Source organism: Numida meleagris, unplaced genomic scaffold (assembly GCF_002078875.1).
Source record: "Numida meleagris isolate 19003 breed g44 Domestic line unplaced genomic scaffold, NumMel1.0 unplaced_Scaffold180, whole genome shotgun sequence".
In the NCBI taxonomy this organism is placed as follows: domain Eukaryota; kingdom Metazoa; phylum Chordata; class Aves; order Galliformes; family Numididae; genus Numida; species Numida meleagris.
This window is the reverse complement of record NW_018363597.1, coordinates 843,002-865,365: the sequence shown is the minus strand read 5'-3', so window position 1 is coordinate 865,365 and position 22,364 is coordinate 843,002. Positions and strand designations below refer to the sequence as shown.

The following is a 22,364-nucleotide window of genomic DNA, read 5'->3' as shown; positions in this document are numbered from 1 at the left end:
TTGTCCCTCTGTACTCAGCCCTGGTGAGGCCCCACCTTGAGTACTGTGTCCAGTGTTGGGCCCCTCACTGCAAGAAAGACATTGAGGCCCTGGAGCGTGTTCAGAGGAGGGCAACGAAGCTGGTGAGGGGTCTGGAGCACAGGGCTGATGAGGAGCGGCTGAGGGAGCTGGGATTGTTCAGTCTGGAGAAGAGGAGGCTCAGGGGAGACCTCATCGCTCTCTATAACTCCTGAAGGGAGGCTGTAGTGAGCTGGGGGTCGGCCTCTTCTCTCTTGTAACAGTGACAGGACTAGGGGGAATGGCTTCAAGTTCCATCAGGGGAGATTTAGGCTGGACATTAGGAAATACTGCTTTTCTGAAAGAGTGGTCAGGCGCTGGAACGGGCTGCCCAGGGAGGTGGTGGAGTCACTGTCCCTGGAGGTGTTCAAGAAACATTTAGATATAGCGTTGAGAGCCATGGTTTAGTGGGGTTATTGGTGGTAGGTGGATGGTTGGACTAGGTGTTTCCCAACCTAGCTAATTCTATGATTCTGGAGCAGAAAGCCCTTCCCAGCTGAAGCTGAACTGTGACATCCATTCCAGGATTTCAGTTCGGATGGATTCACCTTTTCCACCAACATCCTGTCTTAAAATTTCCCAGGCGGTTTTCATGGCCTCCCCCTTTCCGAGCATCTCTGCTTTCGGCAGTGCATCAGAATGGGTGCTTCGGAGTTGCTTTATTGTTTGTGGGTTCGTGTTGCCTGCTTTTCCCTCAAGCAGTAGTGCAGTTTTCTAATGTATGTTGTGGAATGCCGTAAGCAGTGCCTCGTTGTTTTAGTTCGCGTAATCAGTTCAAATTGTTGTTAGCACTCAGCGTAGGCTGATGTTGACCATAACTTCAGATTTCTTCGGAAAAAAAAAAAATCCTGAAAAGAAAACAAGGGGAAACAAGCAGCTGCGTAGCTCTAAAGCAAATGAGGGTTAGTGACAAAACTGAAGAAGGAGGAAAAAGTGTAGGGGCAGCAGGACAGGTGAGACGAACTGGGGAGAGGTGTTGGTTGGAAAAGGACAAGGCTTTTTTCATGAGCACCAAGTTGGCCTTCGTGAGATAGCTCTTTGCTCAATGAGTCTGCCTTGTCATGCACAGCCCCTGGGCAAAATATGCAGCAATTTCCTAGGGTAAGGTGGGATTCAGATGGCAGGCAGGCAGATGGAGGCTGCTGAGAAGTCGGAGCCTTTCCTCTAGCCTTATAGGTGGGGTTTTCCCAGCGGACCCGAACACCAGCTTCCATCTTTGCTGCAGCAACGGGAGAGAATTCCGTAGGCATTTCCCTCCTTTGAGCCTTAGAGAAATTCAGCTGCAGCATCAGCAGGGCCAGGAGTGGAACGAGTTCTGGGTTTGGAATGGTTTTTTGAGAAGGGCAGGGTTCAGCTCGTGGTGTTCTTTGCCTCTTGGGTTTTTCAGCTGCTTTGAACCAACTGTGCTGGTATGAGAGGAGCTGCTGGTTCCCTTAATAGCCTACGTTGGGCAGGATAAACTGAAGGCTGGGTTCTCATTTGCCTGATGAATATGGTTACCAGCCTGTGTAACTGGTGCATTATGCTGCTAATTGGTTATGGTGAGGTAATGAGGAAGATTTGCTTGCCATTGCAACTGGAGAAGTGTTGAGACAGTGCATGCTGCTTCGCAGGCATGGCCCAGTTGCTGTGCTGCTCATAGGAACAGTTACTCTGAAACTGAATTGCTGCGGTAACGAGCTCTTGACACTTGATTCCTTTTTGCTGACACACTGTGAAGCTTGGCCCGGATTTGTTTGGGAATTTCATGTCTACTTCTCTTCTTTACCTGGAGTTCGGAGGAGCTTGAAGTAACTGCTGCTGGGGAAGGAGAGACATGGCACTGCCTCACTTTACTGGCTGTCTTTGCTTTTCAGAAAGTCACTTTGCACATAAAGTGGCCGAAGAACGTGGAAGTAGAAGGCTATGGGACCAAGAAGATTGATGCTGAGAGGCAGGCAGCAGCTGCTGCATGCCAGCTCTTCAAGGTGAGCTTTTGTTCTCCCTCCACAGCTCGATGAAGCAAGCCTTTGAGTGTGCAGGCCTTGCCTGTTCTGCTGATACCCCTTCTGAATTTTTTGTCTGACTTTGCTTATTTACCTTCTCAGTTGGCCTGTCTGTTAGTGAGGAGTAGATGACAAAGTCTTCAGCTGTCTGAATCCATTTGAGCTTGAAAGCCTGCTTGCTTCTGCAGCCGGGCCTGACCCCACTGCATTCTTAGAGTTCTGGTCCTTGTTCTTTATGTGCTAGATCTTAATCAGCTTCTGTCTTGGTCTGAACATTGATGGCATCCTCCAGTACGTTGGCTGTTGCTGTTCACTAGCACTTGTAAACCTACCTGTCTGTATTTGCAAGCAGAGTAACTTGAGAGACTTCAGTTTCCTCTTCACTTAAACCACGGCGTGGCCATTGTGTGTTCTGCTTTACTATTTCTTTTTTTAAAGTTACGCCGATGTGCCTGCTCTTTCTGGCTGGCAATGGTCCATGTGTGCACAGCCAGCATCAAAGAAGGGCAGTAGGGTTATGAAGGCTGCCCTTTAAGATTTGGTGTTGTTACATGGCAGCTGGCTGAGAATAAGACGTAGTTCTGTCCCCAGCTCTGCCACAGATTCTGTCTGTAACCCCAGGCAAGTGAGTTTGCTTTTTGGAGTTTCCCTTTCATCTGTGGAGTAGGAGCAATGCTGCCTATAAGGAGCCTGGAGGAGGTGCTGCAGCTGCCCTGACAGTAGAAGAACTTTTTAATTTGCACGTAGACCAAGAAAGCTACACTTAAAAGTAATTGCTTAGTTTTCAAGGTAAGCCTTCAGAAGTTAAGGATTGCAGCCTTAAAGCTAGCAGCAGTTCCCTCAGCTGGGTTCTTCCATCCTGTGATTAGCAAAACTTGTTCTGCTGGCTGCCTTTACCTGAAGCACGGTTGGTGCTCACTCAGCTAACGTTCACTGGACGCACGCTTTTGCTTTATCCTCACTACTCAGCACTCAGTGAAAGCACTGTTTCTGGCTTTCTTAGAAGGCCTGGAAGTTTTCAAGGGGAAAAAGTTCTGCCTACAGTTGCAGTACGGCTTGTCCTAAATGTGGGGAAATGACTGAGCTGTTTTCACTTTGGAGCTAGAAAGCAAACAAAACCAAAACAAGCAACAAAAAGGCAAAATAAAACCCTAAGCCTGGAACCACAGATGAAGCATGCAGAGCTCTGACCCACGTGGTTTGCCAGCTAGACCTACAGCCAACAGAAAACCCTGATGGTGGGAGGCCTTGTGCAGTCCTAGCTATAGAAATAGCCACAGTGCTGCTTTAAGTAAATGGTCATCAATTCAAGCAACGTGGCACTGTTAATTGGGGCAGAGAGCGTCTGAATATGACTTTGAGTATAGCAGCAAAGCAAATTCTTGCTGTCCTAGGCACTCCTACAGCACAGAATAATACAACCCTATCTAATAGGGGACCTCTGGGAGAGCTAACGATGTAATTAATTTATTGCAGTGGTCTGGTAAGACCTTGCCAAAAGGATGCGCTTCACGCTCTGAAGTGAGCTTCAGAACCTCAGAATGCTGAATGCAGTTAAAACCTTGTAAAACACCAATAGGTTCTGGCCCAGCCTGTCTAAGGAGATACAGAATTCCAAGCAACTGTGCTTTGGGAAGGGAGGCTGGCGTACAGATTTCCTTCCCTAAGCACTGGCTGCAGGAACGCTTTGAGTTTCTGAAAGTGCCTTTTCTGTGTCACGTGAAGGACTTGCTCCTTCCTTTCTGTCCTTCCCCAGGTGTGTCTCAGCTCCCTGCAGTTCCCCATTTCTGTCTCCTCACTGCCTCTGTCTCACTTTTGTTCCTCTCTCGTAGGGCTGGGGTTTGCTGGGGCCCAGGAATGAGCTGTTTGACGCTGCCAAGTACCGGCTGCTGGCCGACCAGCTTGGCTGCCCCGATGAGAGGTGGTGCTCGGAGGGCAAGTGGCGCTCCAAGTCCGGCCCTTCCCTGGCCGACCTGTCCACCTGCTGGCGGAGGATGGAGCCGGACGAGCCCATCCAGCCCATGGAGCAGGGCAGGATGCCCAAAGCCATGAGGAGAGAAGAGCTGGAGGAAGGGGAGCTAGAGGAAGGGGAACTGGAGGAGGGAGAGCTGGAAGAAGAGGCGATCGATGTGTCCGATTATTTGCCCATGGCGCATCAGGATGCTCGAACTCCGGGCAGAGATGCAAGGTGAGTCTATCCTGATAGCTGCTAATGCAGGTTAATAAAGAAGAGAGATTTTTTTCCTTCGTAGCTGAGGCGCCCCAGAGTTCCTCAGAATGGAGCTGCAGCTTCCCACGTTGCTGGTGTGACCTGTAGGTGGGCCCAGCGCTGGCTGTTGTGCCGTTTTGTATGTGAGAGGTGGTGGGGCACCCTCATCTTGTACCTGGCTGTTTTCACAATGGAATGCCCAAGTGCCATCTTTGGAATCTTGCCCTTTGGGTAGAACGTTCTGGGCCTAAAGAGATTTCTATTCCCAGAAGCAGTGCAGGTAGGAGTCCTTTTCTGATCTCCTGAATGCTGGGGGCAGTGCTAAGTCTGCTCCTTTGCATGGCCGTGCTTGCTTGCTTGACTTCATGAGCACAAATTCTACATTTCGAGTAGTCAACAGGAGAAAAATCAGCAGGGACCTGGTGGTGGTGGTTGTTTTTAGGGATGCTGCTCGAATACAGAAATAACCTTGCATGGTTTTGTTTTGGTTTTTTGTATGTTTTAATCAGTCAAAAGCTTTTTATGCTGCTTAGTTTGTAATGCTACTGTAAAGTTCTAATTGCTTTTTAGTAGGTAACATTGCTGCCTGGGGTGATCACTCTGTAAGTGACAGATTTTAGTAGTAAGCTCAGCCTGCCTGATCAGGTGACTGAGGTTACCTGTACCTCTACTCGGTTTCAGTCCCCAGTAGCAGACCTGAAGTGAGGTGGGTCTGAGGATAGAGTGGATATTTGTGCATCAAACTGTCCTCCTCTTCCATCTAGCCGAGGAGGGAGTTCCATTGAAATGACAGATGACAACACTGCCATCCGTGCCCTGACGCAGTTCCCGCTCCCCAAAAATCTCCTGGCCCAAGTGATTCAGATTGCAACCTCTTCCTCCACAGTCAAGGTAAGGTGCTGTTTGCTCCCTGCCCTGGGACCTGCAGTGAGGAAGCTCAGAGGCTCCAGCTGGAATCTCTTTGGATGCTTCTTTGGGGAGAGAAGGGGGATGAACGAGGCTGAGAAAAATCAGCCTGAAGAGCAGGAGAAGTCTTAGTGGTGGGAGTAAAGGAAATGTCTTAAAAGAAGCACTGAGAACATTGTTACTTGAGGGCCAGGCAACAGAGGAGCTGTTGTTTGAATGAAGGAGTCTGTTTCCTAAGATAAGTTAACATTTCCCCTAATGTCTGCAACAAATACAAGTTTGTGTTCCTCAGAAATGTGTCATCTCTGAGCTAGTGGAATCTTTCCGCACTTCGATTCTTGCCAGTATCTGGCAGTTCTGCTCCTTGGTGTGTGTCACCCTCCTCCTTTCCAGACCCCATGTGCTCAGCAGACACCAGCTGTGCTCCACCCCCGGTGCTGTCAGTCACCTTTTCCACACAGCTGCCTCCTTTCTCTTCTGCCTCAACTCTGGGCAGCCTGGTCTAGTGGTTGGCGACCCTGCACTTGGCAGGGGGGTTGAGACTCGATGATCTTTGGGGTCCTTTTCAACCCAAGCCATTCTATGATTCTATGGGCTCAGGGTGGAATTCTGTGCAGCACACGCTCTGCTTAGGAATGTTGGGCTGTATTCTAAAGCCTGCCTGTGTAGGGCTCTTACCCATCTCTCCCAATGCTTCAGGAATACATGCAGTTCCGCACAGTTGGTACCAAGACCAAGATCTGCAAGCTCACGCTCCGCTGGCCCTGTCCGATGACTTTTGCAGCCAAGGGCCGTCGCAAGGTGGAGGCCGAAAACAAAGCAGCAGCACTGGCATGTCAGAAGCTGAAGGTAAGAGCACGTGGCTCCCACATCACACCTAGGTGGATGCTCCTTGCACCTGACTCACCGGATTTGAACCCAATGCGGTGGCACATGAAACTTTCTTATCTCTGATTTTGTATTCAATAAACATGCCAAAACTTCAGGAATCGATCTCAGTTGCTGTTGTTCCCCTCTGGTATCGGACCCATAACGACCCCTGGGAGGCTGTTGTGCTTGTTTTGAGCTCTCAACAAAGTGCTGTGTAGGGATTACTCCTGAAGCGTTAGCTTGTTCTCTCGGGCACCTCAGTGATGTCTGCTAGGACAGACCATCTTTCTGTTCTCCTAGATGAGCTCATCTGGCAACAGGGCTGTGTTAGGTTCCTCTGCAGACTCAAGAGCCATCAGAGGAAGTCCAAGAAAATAGCGTAGGGCTTAGTGCTGAATTGTCACAGCATACCAGGACTGTAGCAGGAGTTAACAACCCCATGCCAGGAGGGTTTTGTCACATACAGTTGTGGCTGTTGTTTCTTTGACGGGTCTTTTTGAGACCTTCTTGTGAGCACTGTGCTGAGGGAATGAAGCCTTTTGCTTCCATGTGTCCATTTCTGCAGTGGGAACATGTCCTGTTTCTTGCCATGGCAAAAGGAGGAAGTGAAGGGCTTGGGGCTGTGGGGTGGGGAGTTAGCCCCTCAGAACCTGCAGGACCTGCATCTGCTAGCATGTCATGTACAGCAGTCTTGTCTGACGTTTACTTCTGTCCTTTGCAGAGCCTCGGCTTAGTGGACAAGAACAACAACCCACTCAGCCATGCTATGTATAATATGACTTCCCTCCGAGAGCTTGGTGAGAACCAGAGGAAGCCCTGCCACATCAAAGTCCCTGAAGCAACCCTGCGCAAAATTGAGAACTATCTGAATCATGTAAGGCTCTCTTCGGTGTCTCGGAACCAACCACCTTTGGTTGATCCCCCTTGTCTTTAGAAATGGAACACAGTCTGGGAACTTCATGTCACAGTTCTGGGGGAGGAAGATCCCTAAAACTGGTTGTGCCTTGTTCCTTTACAAGGGCCAGCTGCTGGTAAATGTGTAGCTCCCCTTTGGCAGTGTCTCTTCCAGCGCATGTAATTTAGTGGTGGGTGCAGATCCCCCAGCACGTGCCCATGCTCACCCAGGAGATCCCTCTCCCTGGTGTGAGGCTGATGCCCCTGGGAGCTGCAGCCGGGCTCCCTGGGGGCTGAAGCAGGGCTCCCTGGGAGCCTTCACTGTCAAAGCAGGAGTTAGTGCTGAGGTTAGATGAGTGTACCACAGGTATAAATGTCTGCAGCAATTGAAGTCGTTGGAAATAATGCCCGTGTTTGGAAGATGACAAGTAGTCACTGTGCTGCCCTGATGTACTCTTGGAGCTGAGCAGTGTGGATCTCTGGGGATGTTTACGGTATTTTGCAGATACCGTAATGTAAACGAAGCAGCGGTGAGTATCCTAGGAAGCGAAGCCTGTGCCCAAGGCAGCAGCTGTTTCTCAGTGAGCTGTTCTAAGTGGCTGAATCAAGGGCCAGAAAAGTTAGAAAAACAGCAGCATCTTGAAGGCCCTTGGTCTGCCTCCATGTGTATGTGACCGTGAGCTGTCACAGCGCGTGAAAGGCTTGCTTTCGTGACTCTGAAGAAGGCTGAATCCAAAACTACTGATCTGCAGCTGGACCTTTAATCCTGTGAACATCTGAGCCAGTGGTTTGGTTGGTGTTCCTGTCCGTTCCTGACCCACTGTTGTTCCTGTGGGATGGTGGACTTTTTTGTTTTTAATTTAGCCATGACTGAATGTTTCTGGCCTAGCTAAACGCTTAAGTTTTGTGCAAGTTACGCGTCTGGACTTCCTGAAGGTGAGGAGAGTGGTGGTTCCAACTTGGTGGTATCAAAAATTTGGCTTCTTGGGGTGGTTGTGTCACTTGCATACAGTGTAGACGCTTACTTGGAGAGCGTAAGGTACTGTTGTGTGCCTGTCAGCTCACACATTGGTGCTAGTATTACTGTCAGGACAGATCCTGAACTTCAGGAGACACAATAGGGAAAATGCAGGGAGCTGCTCAAGTTGCATTCTGAGTTGAGGTTATTTAAAGTGAGAATTAAGAGGCTGAGTTACCTGAAGTCTGGAGACTTCGATACAGCTTTTTGGTCACTGCGAAGCCAATCCGAGTCCATTTCGGGCACTTATTTCTTTCTGTCCTTCTGAAGACCGTTCCCAAACCTCCTGTCCCTCACAATTTCCTCCGTCTCTCCCAGTATCCAGTGGACATCAGGGAATCCAGGCCCCGGATCGCTGATGACATGATGAACCTGAGCAAGGAGTCTGGCGCGATAAGCGACGCGATCACAGGGAAGACGTACATCCCGATGCTGGAAGCGGAGGAAGTGCGCCTCAGTCAGAACCTCCTGGCCCTCTGGAAAAGGAGAGGATCCTCATGGCAGGAGAGTCACCCGCTGCCGGTGGATCCTCACAAGGACACCATCCTTTCAGCCATTGAGCAGAACCCCGTGGTTGTAATAGCGGGAGACACGGGCTGTGGGAAAACCACGCGGATCCCTCAGCTCCTGCTGGAACACTACATCCTGGAGGGACGTGGTGCCCGCTGCAACGTCGTGATCACCCAGCCGAGGAGGATCAGCGCCATCTCGGTCGCCCAGCGTGTGGCGCAAGAGTTGGGTCCCAACATGAGGAAGAACGTGGGCTACCAGGTGCGACTGGAGAGCAAGCCCCCTGCCCGGGGGGGAGCCCTGCTCTTCTGTACCGTGGGCATCCTGCTGCGGAAGCTGCAGGGAAACCCCAGCCTGGAGGGTGTCAGCCACGTCGTGGTCGACGAGGTCCACGAACGAGATGTCAACACGGATTTCCTGCTCATCCTGCTCAAAGGCATCCAAAAGCTCAACCCCGACCTGCGCCTGGTCTTGATGAGCGCCACGGGAGACAATCAGCGTTTCTCACATTACTTTGGGGATTGCCCTGTGGTCAAGGTGCCGGGTTTCATGTACCCAGTGAAGGAGTACTATCTCGAGGAGATCCTGGCCAAGCTGGGTCGGCACCGACACCGGCACTATGAGATCAAGGTGAGTGTGCAGTGTGGTGTTCAGGCTTGTTCCCCTTGGACAAGGGACAGGCTTCTGGCACATCAGCAAGGGAAGAGTTTGGGCCTGGAGCTGGTCTCTCTTTCCTGTTGTTTGTTAGCAGTTTTTGCTTAGCTTTCATTCCAAGTCAACACTCAATGAGCTACATTCGGCTTAGCAGTATCCCTTATGTTTTAATTAAGTTGTGGGTAAAGACAGCTTCATATTTGGGTTTAAGTTGCTTTTTTCCCCTCTTCAGCATGCAGTGTACTTATGCTTGAGTAAGCTAACAGCTCAGCGTGCTTGTGTATATGCAACGTGCAAGTCTAGAGCGAGATTCAGATGGTTGTGTCTTGGAGCAGTCTTGGTACCTGAGCACTCATCGTCTTGCATGACTCCATTCCTTCATGACTACTTTTTGCAAGTAGTCTGACTGCTCCACGTTGTTCTTCTGGAAAGTGCCTCCAGATGCGTGCTGTGGGTGACCTCCCTTCAGTGGCAGGTCATGGAATCGTGGAGGTTGGAAGAGCTGCAGTTCATCTAGGCCAGCCCCCCTGCTCAGAGCACGGTCAGCCAGAGCAGGCTGCTCAGGAGGAGGTTTTGAACATCTCCAAGGGTAGAGGCTTCACAGCTTCTCCAGTGTTCAATCTCTCTCTGAGTAAAGACGGTTTTTTCTTGTGCTTACATCAAATTTTCTGCATCTCATTTGTGCCCATGGCCTCTTGCCCTGTCAGCGGGCACTGCCAAGAAGAGCCTGGCTCCCTCTTCTTCATTCCCTCCCATTGGATAGTTCTACACGTTAAGCTGCCTCTTCTCCAGGCTCTGCCTTTCCACATAGGAGACATGCTCCAGACCCTCCCTCAACCTGCTGGCAGTGCTTGGTGCAGCCTGGGAAGCTGGAGCTCTTTGCTGCAAGGAGCACGTTGCTGGCTTGTGTTCAGTTTGGTGTCCGTCAAGACTCCAAGCAGCTTTGCAGGTGGCCAGCCCTCAGCCTGTCCTGGCACAGGGGGACTTTTCCCCCAAGGCTGGAGACTTTGCCTTTTTTCTTTCTGAACCACGCGAGGTTTCTGTCAGCCTGCAGGAGTTCCTCTCTGTGTCTGAGCAACCATGTGGTGCCTCAGCCACATCTCCTGCCTTTGTATCATCAGCAAATTTGCTGAGGGCGTCCCACTGCATCCTGGGCCACCTTCCTGTTTCTGTTGTGGCTGGGTTTTTTACCCTGCTCCTTTTAGGCTGGCCTGACACGCTTGGTCCGAGCTACTGAGACGTGAAAGCTGCTGTTCTGTGCCTGCTGGGTTTGAAGACCTAGGGTACACACGGCACGGTTCCGTCCCCAGAAATTTCATTTCAGTTTTGTGACTTGTTAGGTGCTATTCGGCAGAGGCACACAAGTGCCAGCTGTCTTCCAAGTCTGCAGAACAGGAAAGGGGCTGCCTATTCGCAGCACAGCAGAGGAAGCTGGCAGCAGCTGTGACTGGAGCAAGAGCCAGATGGAACCAGACCAGGCTCCTGAGGATCCTGGCTCCCAGTCCTGGGGAGGCCATCCAGCTACGGGCACTTGCTCTCTCCAGAAGATGCTTTGGGAGTCTGTGCACCTTTCTGCTAGATCCCTGCTTATTCCTCTGTGTGTGTCCTCCTGGAATCACAGAGTATCCTGAATTGGAGGAACCCACGTTGACCGTTCAGTCCAAATCCTGTCTCCACCCTGGGCAACCTGAGGGTTGAACTGCGTATCTGAGTGTTGCCAAACGCTTCTTGAACACCCAACAAACCTGGGGCCGTGACCACTTCCCTGGGCAGCCTGTTCCAGTGCCTGAACACCTTCTCAGTGAAGAATTTTTTCCTAATATCCATCCTGAACCTCACCTGACAGTTCTGAGCCATTCCCTTGCATCCTGGCACCAGAGATAAAAGATCAGCACCTCCTTCTGTGCTCCCCATCATGAGGACATTGCAGGCAGCAGTGAGGTCATCCCTCAATCTCTAAGTTGAGCAAACTGAGTATCTTCAGCTGCTCCTCGTAAATTGTGCCCTCTAACCCTTTCACTCTTAGTTAACCTTGCTTTGCACGCATTCTGGTATTTTTATACCCTTTATGTTGTGGCTCCCAAAGTACTGCGCTCGGTACTTGAGGTGAGGTGACAGCAGTGCTGAGTGCAGCGTGACCATCACTTCTTTCATCCAGTGAGCTGAGCTGTGCTTGATGCACCCTAGGACCTGCTTGGCCCTTTGGGCTGCTCGGGCACATTGTTGACTCCTGTTGAGCTTCCTGTTCACCAGAACCCCTGGATCCCTTCTGTGGGGCTGCACTCTATGCACTTGTCCCCAGCTTCTGTGTGCATCCAGGATTGCACCATCCCTCTTGCAGAATTTGTCATTTGCTCTTAGTAAATCTCATAGGGTTGGTGATTGCCCAGCACTCTATCAAAACCGCTCTGCGAGGCCTCTCTACCCTCAGGGGAATCAGTGGCACTTCCCAGTTTAGTATCATCCAGAAATTTACTCAGTGCACTCAACTCTCGTGTCCAGGTCGTTGACTAAAATATTGAAGAGAAGAGGCCCTGCAATGGAACCTGGCTGCTGGCTAGCCATGAGCCCGACGTCACCGCGTGTACTTCGAGCCTAGCCCATCAGCCAGGCATCACCCATCATGCTGTGTGTGTCTGGCTGGATGTTTTGTCCAGAAGGATGCTGGGAGAACATCAGAAGCTTTGCTAAAATTCCCACATTGCATCCTTGCCTAGCGGGTGAAAAGAAAGCAGTGGAACCTTGTCATAGATGGGTATCAAGCTAGTGAGGCATGACTTGTCCATTGGGAACCCATGTCGGTCTTGACTGATGGTGTCTGGCAAGTATTTTTTCAGATAATTTTCAGAAGTTGACCAGGTGCTAATTACCAGGATCATCTTTCTTGCCCTTCTTGAAGATTAGAACAACACGAGTAAGCTTCCAGTTGACCAGAATCAGCCAGATTCCTAAGACTGTCCTCAAATAACTGCGAGGTCTTTCGGTACCCTGGGATGAATCCCATGGGAATCCATAGACTTGTGTGTGTTCACTTGCAGCAGTACATCAAGTGAGCTGGGAGTTTTTTGCTCCCAGGTTGTGGTGCTCCAGCCCATTGCTGGTGTTAAAGACAGAGGTGAAGAAGCCATTAAATATCTGCTTCATTTTCATCCCTGCTTGGAGGTGGCCAACTTCATCAAGTAATGGACCAATGTTTTCTTTCATCTCCCTTTTGCTGTTAATATCCTTAAAAAAACCAACCAACCCAAAAATCCACCACTTTTCTTTTTTTATTATTATCCATCGCAACGTGCCAGCTTCAGTGCTGAGCTTTGCCCATGTGAACTTGCTGTGATCACATCCTCCCTGTGATGGCGGAGGGCATCTGTGTTGTCCTCCTGTGCAGCTTGACCTTGCTTCCAAGCTTTGCTTTTCTGCCTGAGTTCTAGGAGGAGATCCCTCTTCAGCCAGACTGGCCTTCTGCCTGCTTGCTTGGCATCCAACACATTGGAATTGCCTGTTCCTACGTTCTTAAAAGATGGCTCTTCGAATGTCACCACCGATGGTAGACCCAGTCCCCATTACTGAGTAGTTCCTTGAGCAGCCTGCAGTCTGTTCTCCTAGAATCCAAGGTAGTAGCTCTGCTGCCAGCCTTTCCCATATCACCAAAGCTTTTCAACTCAACCATCGCACGATGGTTGTGCTCGAGGCAGCCGCTGCTCATCGCTTCACCCATGAGACCATCTCTATTTACAGACAGCAGAACTAGGATGGCACTCTTCCTAGTCAGCTCCCTTCGTACCTGTATCAAAACGTTACCTTGCTGTGCTTACTGTTTTATCTAGCAATCAGATGATGAATGTGTCCTTGATCTTGATCTGATCACCGACCTTGTCCTCCAGATTGACGCCCACGGGGAACCAGGTAGGTTCTGCTTTGCCCCCTTTCCCTTTCCTTTTTCTGGGGGAAAAAAAAGGTATCTGCAGAGCCCAGACCCTTTGCAGAGAAAATACTATGCTGAGTTCTGCAAGACCACCTTGAATTCCTGCTGAAGTAAGTGGTGTCAGGCAGTGTGATGTGACCTCGTTCTGAGTCTCTGGCTAAGGCAACATCTGAGTCCTCGTGCCTCAGCCAGAGGAAGGGAGCAGTGCTCAAAGCAGCTACTCAGACTTGATTGCTGGAGTCCAGAAGGATATCTGGAAACTGGGTTGGATGCTGGTTCCTGGGCTGGTGTGTCTCAGTCACTGTGTCCTGAGATACAGCAGCTGCTGGGCTGAAGTGCTGGAAGTGTTTGTGCACCAGCCTCTGCTGCACTGCTGGGTTACGTTCCTGTGCTGGAGAACCATCCCCTCTAAGTGCCTTCCCCTGGGAGGTGATGGTTTTGTGAAGAAGGCAATGTTCTAAGGTGACTTCTAAGAGCTTTCAGTGTTTCACAGCTGGTAGAAGGTGTTCACTCCTAGAATGCAGCTAGCCTTGGTTCTTTTTGGTTTTAAACTCCTGCACTAATGCGTTCTCAGAAGTGGATGCAGTGTAGCAGGTCTGTGCCGTGCAGAGGAACGCTTCCCTGGGACAGACTTCCCGTAATGGCTGTGTCTCATTGGTTCAGAAGTGTGATGCTGGTTTCCTTAGCAGTCAGCTGGCAGCAAGCATTACAGCCCTGGGCCCTGCTTTGCTTTGGGTTTCGTGGACTAAGGGGAAGCAATGGGTGTCCTGTCTGTGCAGCAGCAGCAGCAGTTTCTGTGTCTCCAGCTGAGGAGGAATGCTTGGATTCCCACATCACATGTTCTTGCTCTGTTACAGGTGGGATCCTCTGCTTCCTGCCCGGGTGGCAGGAGATCAAAGGGGTGCAGCAGCGCCTGCTGGAGATGCTGGGCTCTCAGAACAGCCGGTACCTCGTCTTACCAGGTGAGCTGGGCCAGCCCGCTCCCCAGCAGCCAGGAGGAAGGGCCAGCTGACTCCACGTACCCCTTCAGCACTTGCACACAGATACAGGGCGAGTTTGTGTGCTCTGACGTATGCAGAAGTGCACGGGAAGCACAAATAGCTCCTCGTAGCAGAGGCTGGCCAAACCTGTGTGTGATCTGAGAAGCTGGCTGCTTCCAGCAACGCAGAGTTAGGTGAGGAGGAGAGCGGAGCGTTGTGTGTCGCTGGAGCTGCGTGCTGAGCCTAGATAGAAAAGCTCTTCAGGACTTCTGTGGGATGGAGGCGTGCTCCGTCGCTCATCTTCTATTTGGGAATTCAATGTTCTGTATCCCAGGAGGGAAACACAAGTCAGTGTTTCCCTGCAGAGCTTGTAAGATTCTTGTTTTCTAGCAGTCTTTGTATTCGGTGTCAGGTGAGGTCAGGAGGGGTGCATCTTTGCACAGCTCAGCTGTTAATAAATGCAGGTGTTCTGAGAGAGCTGCACGTTCCTGTGCTTCCCTGCTGCTTTGTGCAGTTGCTGGAAGCTTCACTGTCTCACTGATTTGTAGTATGGAAAACAGGACATAAAAATGTTCCAGGCCCTTGTCAGTAAGCATTTCTGATGAACCTACACCAGGCAGCAGTGAGGATACCCCAGTCCACCGCCCCATGGACCCTTTTGACAAGGGGAAGCTGAAGAACTGGGCTGTGGAAGGGGACGGGGCACAGCAACATCCTGGTGGTGCCACTCACCTCTGTGGGATGGGATGTGACCAGGGATGATGTGTGATTTGTTTGTTTGTTTTCCCCTGGGGGCTGGCTGGCAGGAAACCGCTGACGGTGACCAAGCAGCGTCCCCATCCCTGTCCCCCACCTCTGCAGGTGGGAGGTGACTGTACCAGGATGGCTTCGAGCCTCGGCTCACCTTGTCCTTGTGCAGCAAAGCAGCTCGGCAGGGCAGGGCTGACTCTCTCTCTTTTTCTCTGCCAGTGCACTCCAACATCCCCATGATGGACCAACAAAACATCTTCCAGCGGCCTCCGCCTGGCGTCAGGAAGATCGTCCTGGCCACCAACATCGCTGAGACCTCCATCACCATCAACGATATCGTCCACGTGGTGGACAGCGGCACGCACAAGGAGGAACGCTACGATCTGAAGACCAAGGTGCTGACCCCTTCTTTTCTCTACTGAGCGCGCGTGGGACGTGGTGGAGCTCGTGGGTGTTTCAGAGCAACGTTTGAGAAGGCGTTAAAGGGACGATGGGGCCGCTTCCATTCTGGCCTTGGGGCACTGCAGGGCTCTGGCCGCGTTTCTGGTGGTGGTGGGCTCCACAGAGCCCCTTGTGAGTACGCTTTCCTAACAGCCTGAAGGCGGCTGTGCCACTGCTGCTCTTGGAAGAAGGGATCCTGGCTGTTTCCTGCTGCCCCTTCCCCTCCGTGTGTGAGGACGTGGCGCAGGGCCAGGCGATGCTGATGATTCACACCTTGCAACAGATCCTGTTGCTTCTGGCAGCTCCCAGCAGGGCCATGTGGGGAGCCCCTGGTGAGCACTGAGCTTTGCAGACCGGGCAGGTGCCCAGCAGGTGGCATCCCGATGCCATCCGTGTGCTGAGTGCCTCGGGCCTCTGCGCTGCTGCTCCCTGGAGACTGGCACCGCAAGGATGTGGGAGGATGGCGAGGCTTGTCCTGCCCTGTAGCGGGATGGTCCATCGGCTGTGAGGAGTTTCCAAGGTGTGCAGACCAGATGGAAAGCTCTGCTTCTACTGGGCAGACAGGAGCATTCATGCCTAATCCTTCTTCTTCTAGGTGTCTTGCCTGGAAACTGTGTGGGTGTCCAAATCCAACGTCGTGCAGCGGCGAGGGCGCGCTGGCCGCTGCCAGTCGGGATTTGCCTATCACCTCTTCCCTCGCAGCCGCCTGGACAAGATGCCAACCTACCAGGTTCCAGAGATCCTGCGCACCCCCCTGGAGAACCTGGTGGTTCAGGCCAAGATCCACATGCCAGAGAAAACAGTAAGCACGGCGCGTGCCTGCAGGACTGCATCCGACCAAACCAGGATGCGGCCTGCCTGGGGCCAGTTCCGGAGATGAGGTCTTATCACAAACATGAGTTGGGAAAATGCAAGAGACTGATGGCTCTAGTTCTTGCTTCCCTAAATGCGCTGCTATCTAGAGAAGTTAAAACCAGGAAATATAAAGATTATTTTGATGACAGAGTATGTCTAGAACTAGACTCCGTGCGTGAGTGGAGGGGACTGCACTCACGTTCCTGTAGGGAAACAAGGAGGGGAACTTGTGGCCCTGGGGCAGAGTAGTGGGCTCATGGAGGCTCTTGCATGTGCTGGTGTGGGAAACATGCCTTTTGTTTTTCTTCTGTGTATTGCAGGCAGTTGAATTTCTCTCCAAGGCTCTGGACAGCCCTGACATCAAAGCTGTGGATGAAGCAGTGATCTTGCTGCAGGAAATTGGTGAGCTAATGCAGTGTCCTCGTGTGGGCGTGATGGGAACACGTTTGCTGTCTGAATGGGAGAAGTGAGACTCAGCACAAGATCGTGTGGGACGGCCTGGGCAGAATTGTCCCTGGATAGGGACAGCAGTTGATAGGGACTTCTCAGACTGCACACATTGTAGTGTTGGTTCATTTCCTGCACTGCTTTGGTTGAAGAGTGGGGAGATCTTTACTCAGAAGTTGGTGAGGTGCTGGCACTGCCCAGAGTTGTGGGTGCCCACCCCTGGAGGTGCCCGAGGCCGTGGGGGGCCTCCCAAATTGCTGGGGGGCGGCCAGCCCATGGCAGGGGTTGGGGCTGGGGGGCCTTTAGGGTCCAACCCCAAATTCGGGGATTCCCTCACCCCTGTGCTGTGTGCTTTATCTGGAGGTTACACCAAATAATCCAAGCACAGTAAGGTTCTCCTGGCAGATCCCAAAAGCAGCTGGCTGCCACTTGGCCCCTGCCTGGAGCTGGTGCTTATCTCCTCATGGGCGGCTCTGTTGCAGGGGTGCTGGACCAGAGAGAAGCCCTCACCACTTTGGGCAAGCGCCTCGCCCAGATCTCCACAGACCCTCGGCTGGCAAAGGCCATTGTCCTGGCATCCATCTACCGCTGCCTCCACCCTCTGCTCGTCATCGTTTCCTGCCTCACCCGGGACCCCTTCAGCAGCAGCCTGCAAAACCGAGCGGAGGTGGACAAGGTGAGGAGAGCTCCTGGAGGAGGCTGGGAAGCGGGCAGGAGAGGGGCCGCCACCTGGCTGACGTCGTGTCCCTCTGCCAGGCCAAGGCCGTTCTGAGCCGGGAGAGCGGGAGCGATCACCTCGCCTTTGTCAGAGCTGTGGCAGGCTGGGAGGAGGTGCTGAGACGCAGAGACAGCCGTGCCAGGGATAACTACCTGCAGGACTACTACCTGTACGGCCCCAGCCTTCGCTTCATCAACGGTGAGTCCCACAGGCCCGCTTCTCCTGTCCCCTGAAGAGGCTCAAGCACTGCTCCTGTTTAATACCTCAGTGCTGTGCTCTGTTCTGGGCCCAGGAGTGTGTCTAGAAAGGGGAGTGGAGCTGTGGGAGTCTGGAGCACGGTGCTGAGGGAACTGACGTGGGTCAGTCTGGAGCAGGGGAGGCTCAGGGGAGACCTCATTGCTCCCTACAGCTCCTGAAAGGTTGGAGAGAGGTGGGGTCGTGCTCTGCTCCTGGCAGTGATAGTAGGAGAGGTGACAGCCTCAGGTTGCAACAGGGGAGGTTTAGGTTGGATATTAGGAACAATTCCTACACCCGGAGATCAGTCAGGTGCTGGCACAGGCTGCCCAGGAGGTGTGGGGGGGTCACCGTCCCTGGGGGTGTCCAGAATGGTGGAGATGTGGCACCTGGGCACATGGTCAGTGGGGGTGGGGGTGGGGATCTCAGAAATCTTTTCCGACATGAATGATTCTGTGAAAAGCAGAGTGCAGAAATGGGATGGACCTGTAGGTGAATCCAGGCTTTGGAAGTCAGGAGTGCAGAGGCAGCCCTGGCTGCAGGAGGCTGCAGGTCTGTCCCGGCACCGAGGCCGAGCCTCCGAGTTGGGCTGGAGCTGGAGCTGGGGTTGTTTCATTGCCGGTGGGAGAAAAGAGCGTGATTCAGCGGTGCCATCTGTTCCCCACAGGCCTTGTCAAGCAGTTCTCAGAGAACCTCTATGAAGCCTTCCTGGTGTCCTCCCCATCTGACTGCACCATGCCCTCGTCTGTATGTAACCAGTACAGCGAAGAGGAGGAACTGGTCAAGGGAGTTCTCATGGCCGGGCTCTACCCCAACCTCATCCAGGTACTGGCTCCCCACTCTGCAGTCGCGGTGCTGGGCCCTAGATCCCTCCTTGTGGGGAGCGGGCGGCACCGCTCCGTGCTCGGTTCCTGTAGGTCGGCTGGGAGCCCTCCAGGTGGGGTCTTGCTGCAGGAGACAGCTGTGGGCTGGCTGCTTGTGGGCAGTGCCTGAGGTGGTGTTCTCCTTCCAGGTGAGACAAGGCAAAGTGACCCGCCAAGGGAAGTTCAAGCCCAACAGCTACGCGTACCGGACAAAGGCCGGCACCGTTCTCCTTCACAAATCAACCATCAACAGGTGAGCGACCCGCGTGCGTGACCGTGAGAGCCAAAAGCAGCACGTCGGGCCCTGCCACGCCGGGCAGCGGCTCTTGTGGCTGACAGGGTTCCCCCGTGCAGGGAGGCCTCCAAGCTGTACAGCCGCTGGCTGACGTACTTCATGGCGGTGAAGTCCAACGGAGGGGTGTTCGTGCGGGACTCCTCGCAGGTCCACCCGCTGGCTGTGCTGCTCATGACTGACACAGACATCCACGTCCGAGGTGAGTGCGCAGCATCGGGGCCGAGGAGCTGGGGAGGAGCGGGCCCTTCCTGCCGCGTGCGTCTGCTGCTTCAGCGCCTGGGCTTCGGGCGCCGCTGCCTTCGGGCTCCAGCCCAGCGGAGCAGCCGGGCCGGAGCTCTGCCAGGCCCTCGAGGGGTTGGTTCGGCCCAGCAGAGCGGGGTGCGCCCGGAGGGGGCGGAGGGGGTGGCAGCCCCGCACCGTTCCCGCTTCTCACCCCGCTCTCTTCTCCCCCCCCCCGAAGACGACGGCTGGCGAGCGACCGTGTCCCTGACGGACAGCGACCTCCTGGTGCTGGAGGGAGACTCCTACACCATCCGCCTGCTGCGCGACTTCCGCGTCTCGCTCTCCAAGATGGTGGAGACGTGCCTGTGCTACGAGATGGCGGCCATCCCCGGCGACCTGCACCACCAGCACAGCCAGCTGCTCGACATCCTGGTGGATCTGCTCAAAGGGCCCCCAGGCAGCTTCGGCGCCTGAGGCGGAGCCGGAGGATTGTGTTGGGGACTTGTAATTTGTATAAAGATGTTCACAAAATGTTTATTTAAATAAAAGTTCTATTTATCCCTTGTGAAGTCATCTCTCTCCATCCTAGAAGATTAATGTTGTCTGATCTCCTGCTGTCGGCTCCGTGCATGGTCACCGGGAGGAAGAACCAGCGCAGCAGCGCCCGCCGCGGACTGGAAGCGCCGATGGAACCCATTGGGCGCCCGCTCCTCCGCTCGCCCCGCCGGCCCCGAACTGGACCACAAGGCCGCGGCCGTGCCGGCCTCTGCCCATCCCCGTGGGGCCGGGCGGGAGCGGCGCCGGGGCAGAGCTTCCCCAGCTCCGCAGGATCTCGGCGTGCGGCTCCGTGGCTCCCATGCAGGCGCCGCTCCCGGCTCCTCGCCCCAAGCGCGGCGCACAGGAGGGAGCCCCGGAGGCGCCGCTCCGCGTGGGACCGGCGATGCCGCGGCACCGTGTGAGATGTGACTTGTTGTTCCCGATCTGCCTGTACTTTTCGTCTCTTGCGTTGTTCTTATGATTTTTTTGTATGATTTCTCGTCTTCCCCGCGCCGAGGCGGCGGATCCCTGTCCTCGTGCACCGCGGGACGCGGCCGGAGCTGCCGCGGTGCCCGAGCGCGTCTCCCGCGGGCGGCCGGGAGCGCGGGCACGAACCCTTTGTTTTCTACGAGCGGGGACCAGACGTCAGTGGAAGGACTGGGACGGGCGCAGCAGCGAGGGAGCCCTGGCTTCCATCCCGGCTCGGCCGCGCGTTCCCCGTCGGCGTCACCTACCTCACAGGGCTGTTGTGAGGCTCCGTTCCGTTCGTCCCTCGTGGGCCGTGGGGCAGAGCTGCGGGCAGTGCTGGGGGGCGAGGCCGAGGGCCCGGCTCTTTGTTTTTATTCGCCATTTCTTACGCTCTTTGTACCTGAAGTCAACGCAGCGGCCTGGGCCGCGTTTCGTTCTGCGCCTCCATTTCCTCCTGGTGGGCTCCAAGGAGCGGAGCTGGGCCCGGGGCAACGCGGACTGAGGGGCACGGCCCGCGGGACTCACCCATTTCACTTGCTTGAGGTTGTCACTATGATTTGAGCAGTGTTCGTTTCTTTCAGCCCGTGTAAGGGGCACTATGGGTTTGTTTTCTTTTCCCTTCCAGCAGGTTTAAAAAAAAAAAAAAAAAAAAGAAAAAAAAAAAAAAAAGACTAAGCTATTGTCTAAATGGTTCAGAACTAGTGTGATATTGGGATACTTCAGTGGCTGTTATGTGATACTGGATCTTTTTACAACATAGATTAAAGACAATAAAAAGGGATAGAGTAGTAACCGCCTCTGTGCTCCTCGTTCTGTTCTTGGGGAGCGGGGCCGTGCGTGCTGTCCCCGGGGCAGGGCTGGGGGTGAAGCCCCCGGGGACCCCTGGGCTGGGGGGAGAAACCCGGCTGCCTCAACCCCCCCCACCTCCACCGTGTTCCCCCACAAACACAGAGCCGCGCTGAGGGCAACATCGAGAAGCTTTATTTATTTCAACTCTTTACAATAGGAAGAAGAATCACAACATCAAATGGGGACACGGTGCCGAGGAGCCGGACGCGCGCAGCCCGGCGCGGGTACAGAGCAGCTCTGAGCCCCCGGGGGGGCCCCGACCCTCTGCCCCCACTGCGGCACAGCTCGGAGCTGCAGCGCAACCGCCCTACAACACAGAATCGAGAGAACGCATCACCGCCCCCTCCTCGCAGTGAGGGATGCGTCCCCCCCCACGGATGGGGAAACTGAGGCAGAGGGGTTGGGTGACGCCCCGGGGCCGGGAGCCCGGCGCTGGGCTCACCCCATATGGGGCCGAACGCGGCCCCAGCACCGCCCGCACGCGCTGCCCCACGGCCCGGGGTGACGGAGCGATGCTGAGCGTGGGGCGCTCGGGGGGAGCCCCGTGTCTGATGGATCCCAGACACCAGCTGGCGGCCAGCGAGACTCTGCGTGCGGGGGAAGGAAGCCGGGGGGTGACGGGGTGAAGGACGGAGCTGTGCCCTGGGCTTTGTGCCCGGCGGCTGCTGCCAAGAAATTCTGCCCCAATGCCACCACCCGGAGCCGGGGGGCAGGGGCAGCAGAGCGCGCTACATTCAGTCCATGGCTGGGAGGGCTGCAGCCCCGCCCTTGCTCTCAGCCTCCAGCCCACGCCTGGCTGCTTCTACAGCAGAGAAAGGCTCAGGGTCACCCCAAGGTGACCAACAAGTGGCAGCCCCTGGGGGCCAGCAGCCACTTGGCCACTCCAAGTGCCCCCCCGAGCCCAGGGCACAGCACCGCAGAGCGCACCTCGCATCGGGCCTCTCCCACGCCAGCACCGCTCTGCGCCATCGCCGCGGCCGACGCCGGGCCCCACGCTCAGCACCGCGCGCCGGGGCCGCGTACATTCACCTTGCATCAAAGTCGAACCACAACTTCATTAAAAAAAAAAAAAAAAAAAAAAAGATGACGATGACTTTTTTTTGCCCCCCCCCAAGAGAACGGTGCCGCCTGCTGCCCCCGGGCCGCTCCCTGCCCCCAGCAGCTCCGCCGCAGCCTCCGCTCACGGCCAAACCCAACGCGGCCTCCCGACATCAGCACGGCCCCGAGCAGCGCCGCAGCCACCCTGCAACAACCACACCAGCGCCGCATCGGACCCACAACACGGGTTGGGGTTGGCTGACCCAATGCAGCTCCGGAGATGAACTGCAGCGCTGCCATCGCTTTCCTACGGCAGCGCCGGAGCTGAGAGCGGGGCCACGTCCGCTTCTTTGCGGACCCCGAGCGGCACCGGCCCCACACGCGCTGCGGTGCAGCACCGGGACGAGGGGCCGAGCCACCCCCCCGAGCCCCCTCCTGCCAAGCTCCCTATCCCAAAAGTGCTGGAAAAAACTAAAAAAAAAAAAACAAAACAATAAAATATATCGACACATTGCAGAGATGGAGCTCTGGTGTCCTGAATTTAGTGATGGAAAGAAGGAAGCGGCAGCGGAGGGGCGGTGATATATACCGGGGACGTGCAGGCAACGGGGAGGCAGAGCGGGGCAGGAGCGCCCTGCGGAG

General features: G+C 54.4%; 2 protein-coding genes across 7 annotated transcripts in view; one reads left to right on the top strand and one right to left on the bottom strand.

The window, feature by feature from the left end:
* The window catches only part of DHX30 (DExH-box helicase 30), a 60,790-nt gene extending 40,163 nt beyond the window's left edge, over nt 1-20,627 (top strand). For all 6 annotated transcript variants that reach the window (XM_021382125.1, XM_021382122.1, XM_021382121.1 and 3 more), the window contains 17 exons: nt 1,914-2,024; nt 3,875-4,230; nt 5,016-5,142; nt 5,857-6,006; nt 6,749-6,901; nt 8,258-9,079; nt 12,928-13,006; nt 13,883-13,987; nt 14,975-15,150; nt 15,792-15,998; nt 16,372-16,453; nt 16,981-17,174; nt 17,255-17,414; nt 18,118-18,275; nt 18,463-18,566; nt 18,668-18,807; nt 19,069-20,627. In XM_021382125.1, coding sequence (XP_021237800.1) covers nt 1,914-2,024; nt 3,875-4,230; nt 5,016-5,142; nt 5,857-6,006; nt 6,749-6,901; nt 8,258-9,079; nt 12,928-13,006; nt 13,883-13,987; nt 14,975-15,150; nt 15,792-15,998; nt 16,372-16,453; nt 16,981-17,174; nt 17,255-17,414; nt 18,118-18,275; nt 18,463-18,566; nt 18,668-18,807; nt 19,069-19,304 — 3,360 coding nt within the window. In that variant the 3' untranslated portion in view covers nt 19,305-20,627. The remainder of the gene's footprint in view (nt 1-1,913; nt 2,025-3,874; nt 4,231-5,015; nt 5,143-5,856; nt 6,007-6,748; nt 6,902-8,257; nt 9,080-12,927; nt 13,007-13,882; nt 13,988-14,974; nt 15,151-15,791; nt 15,999-16,371; nt 16,454-16,980; nt 17,175-17,254; nt 17,415-18,117; nt 18,276-18,462; nt 18,567-18,667; nt 18,808-19,068) is intronic.
* LOC110390697 (GTPase IMAP family member 8-like) overlaps nt 1-22,364 on the bottom strand; it is a 685,191-nt gene that overhangs the window by 257,101 nt on the left and 405,726 nt on the right. The window lies entirely within an intron of this gene.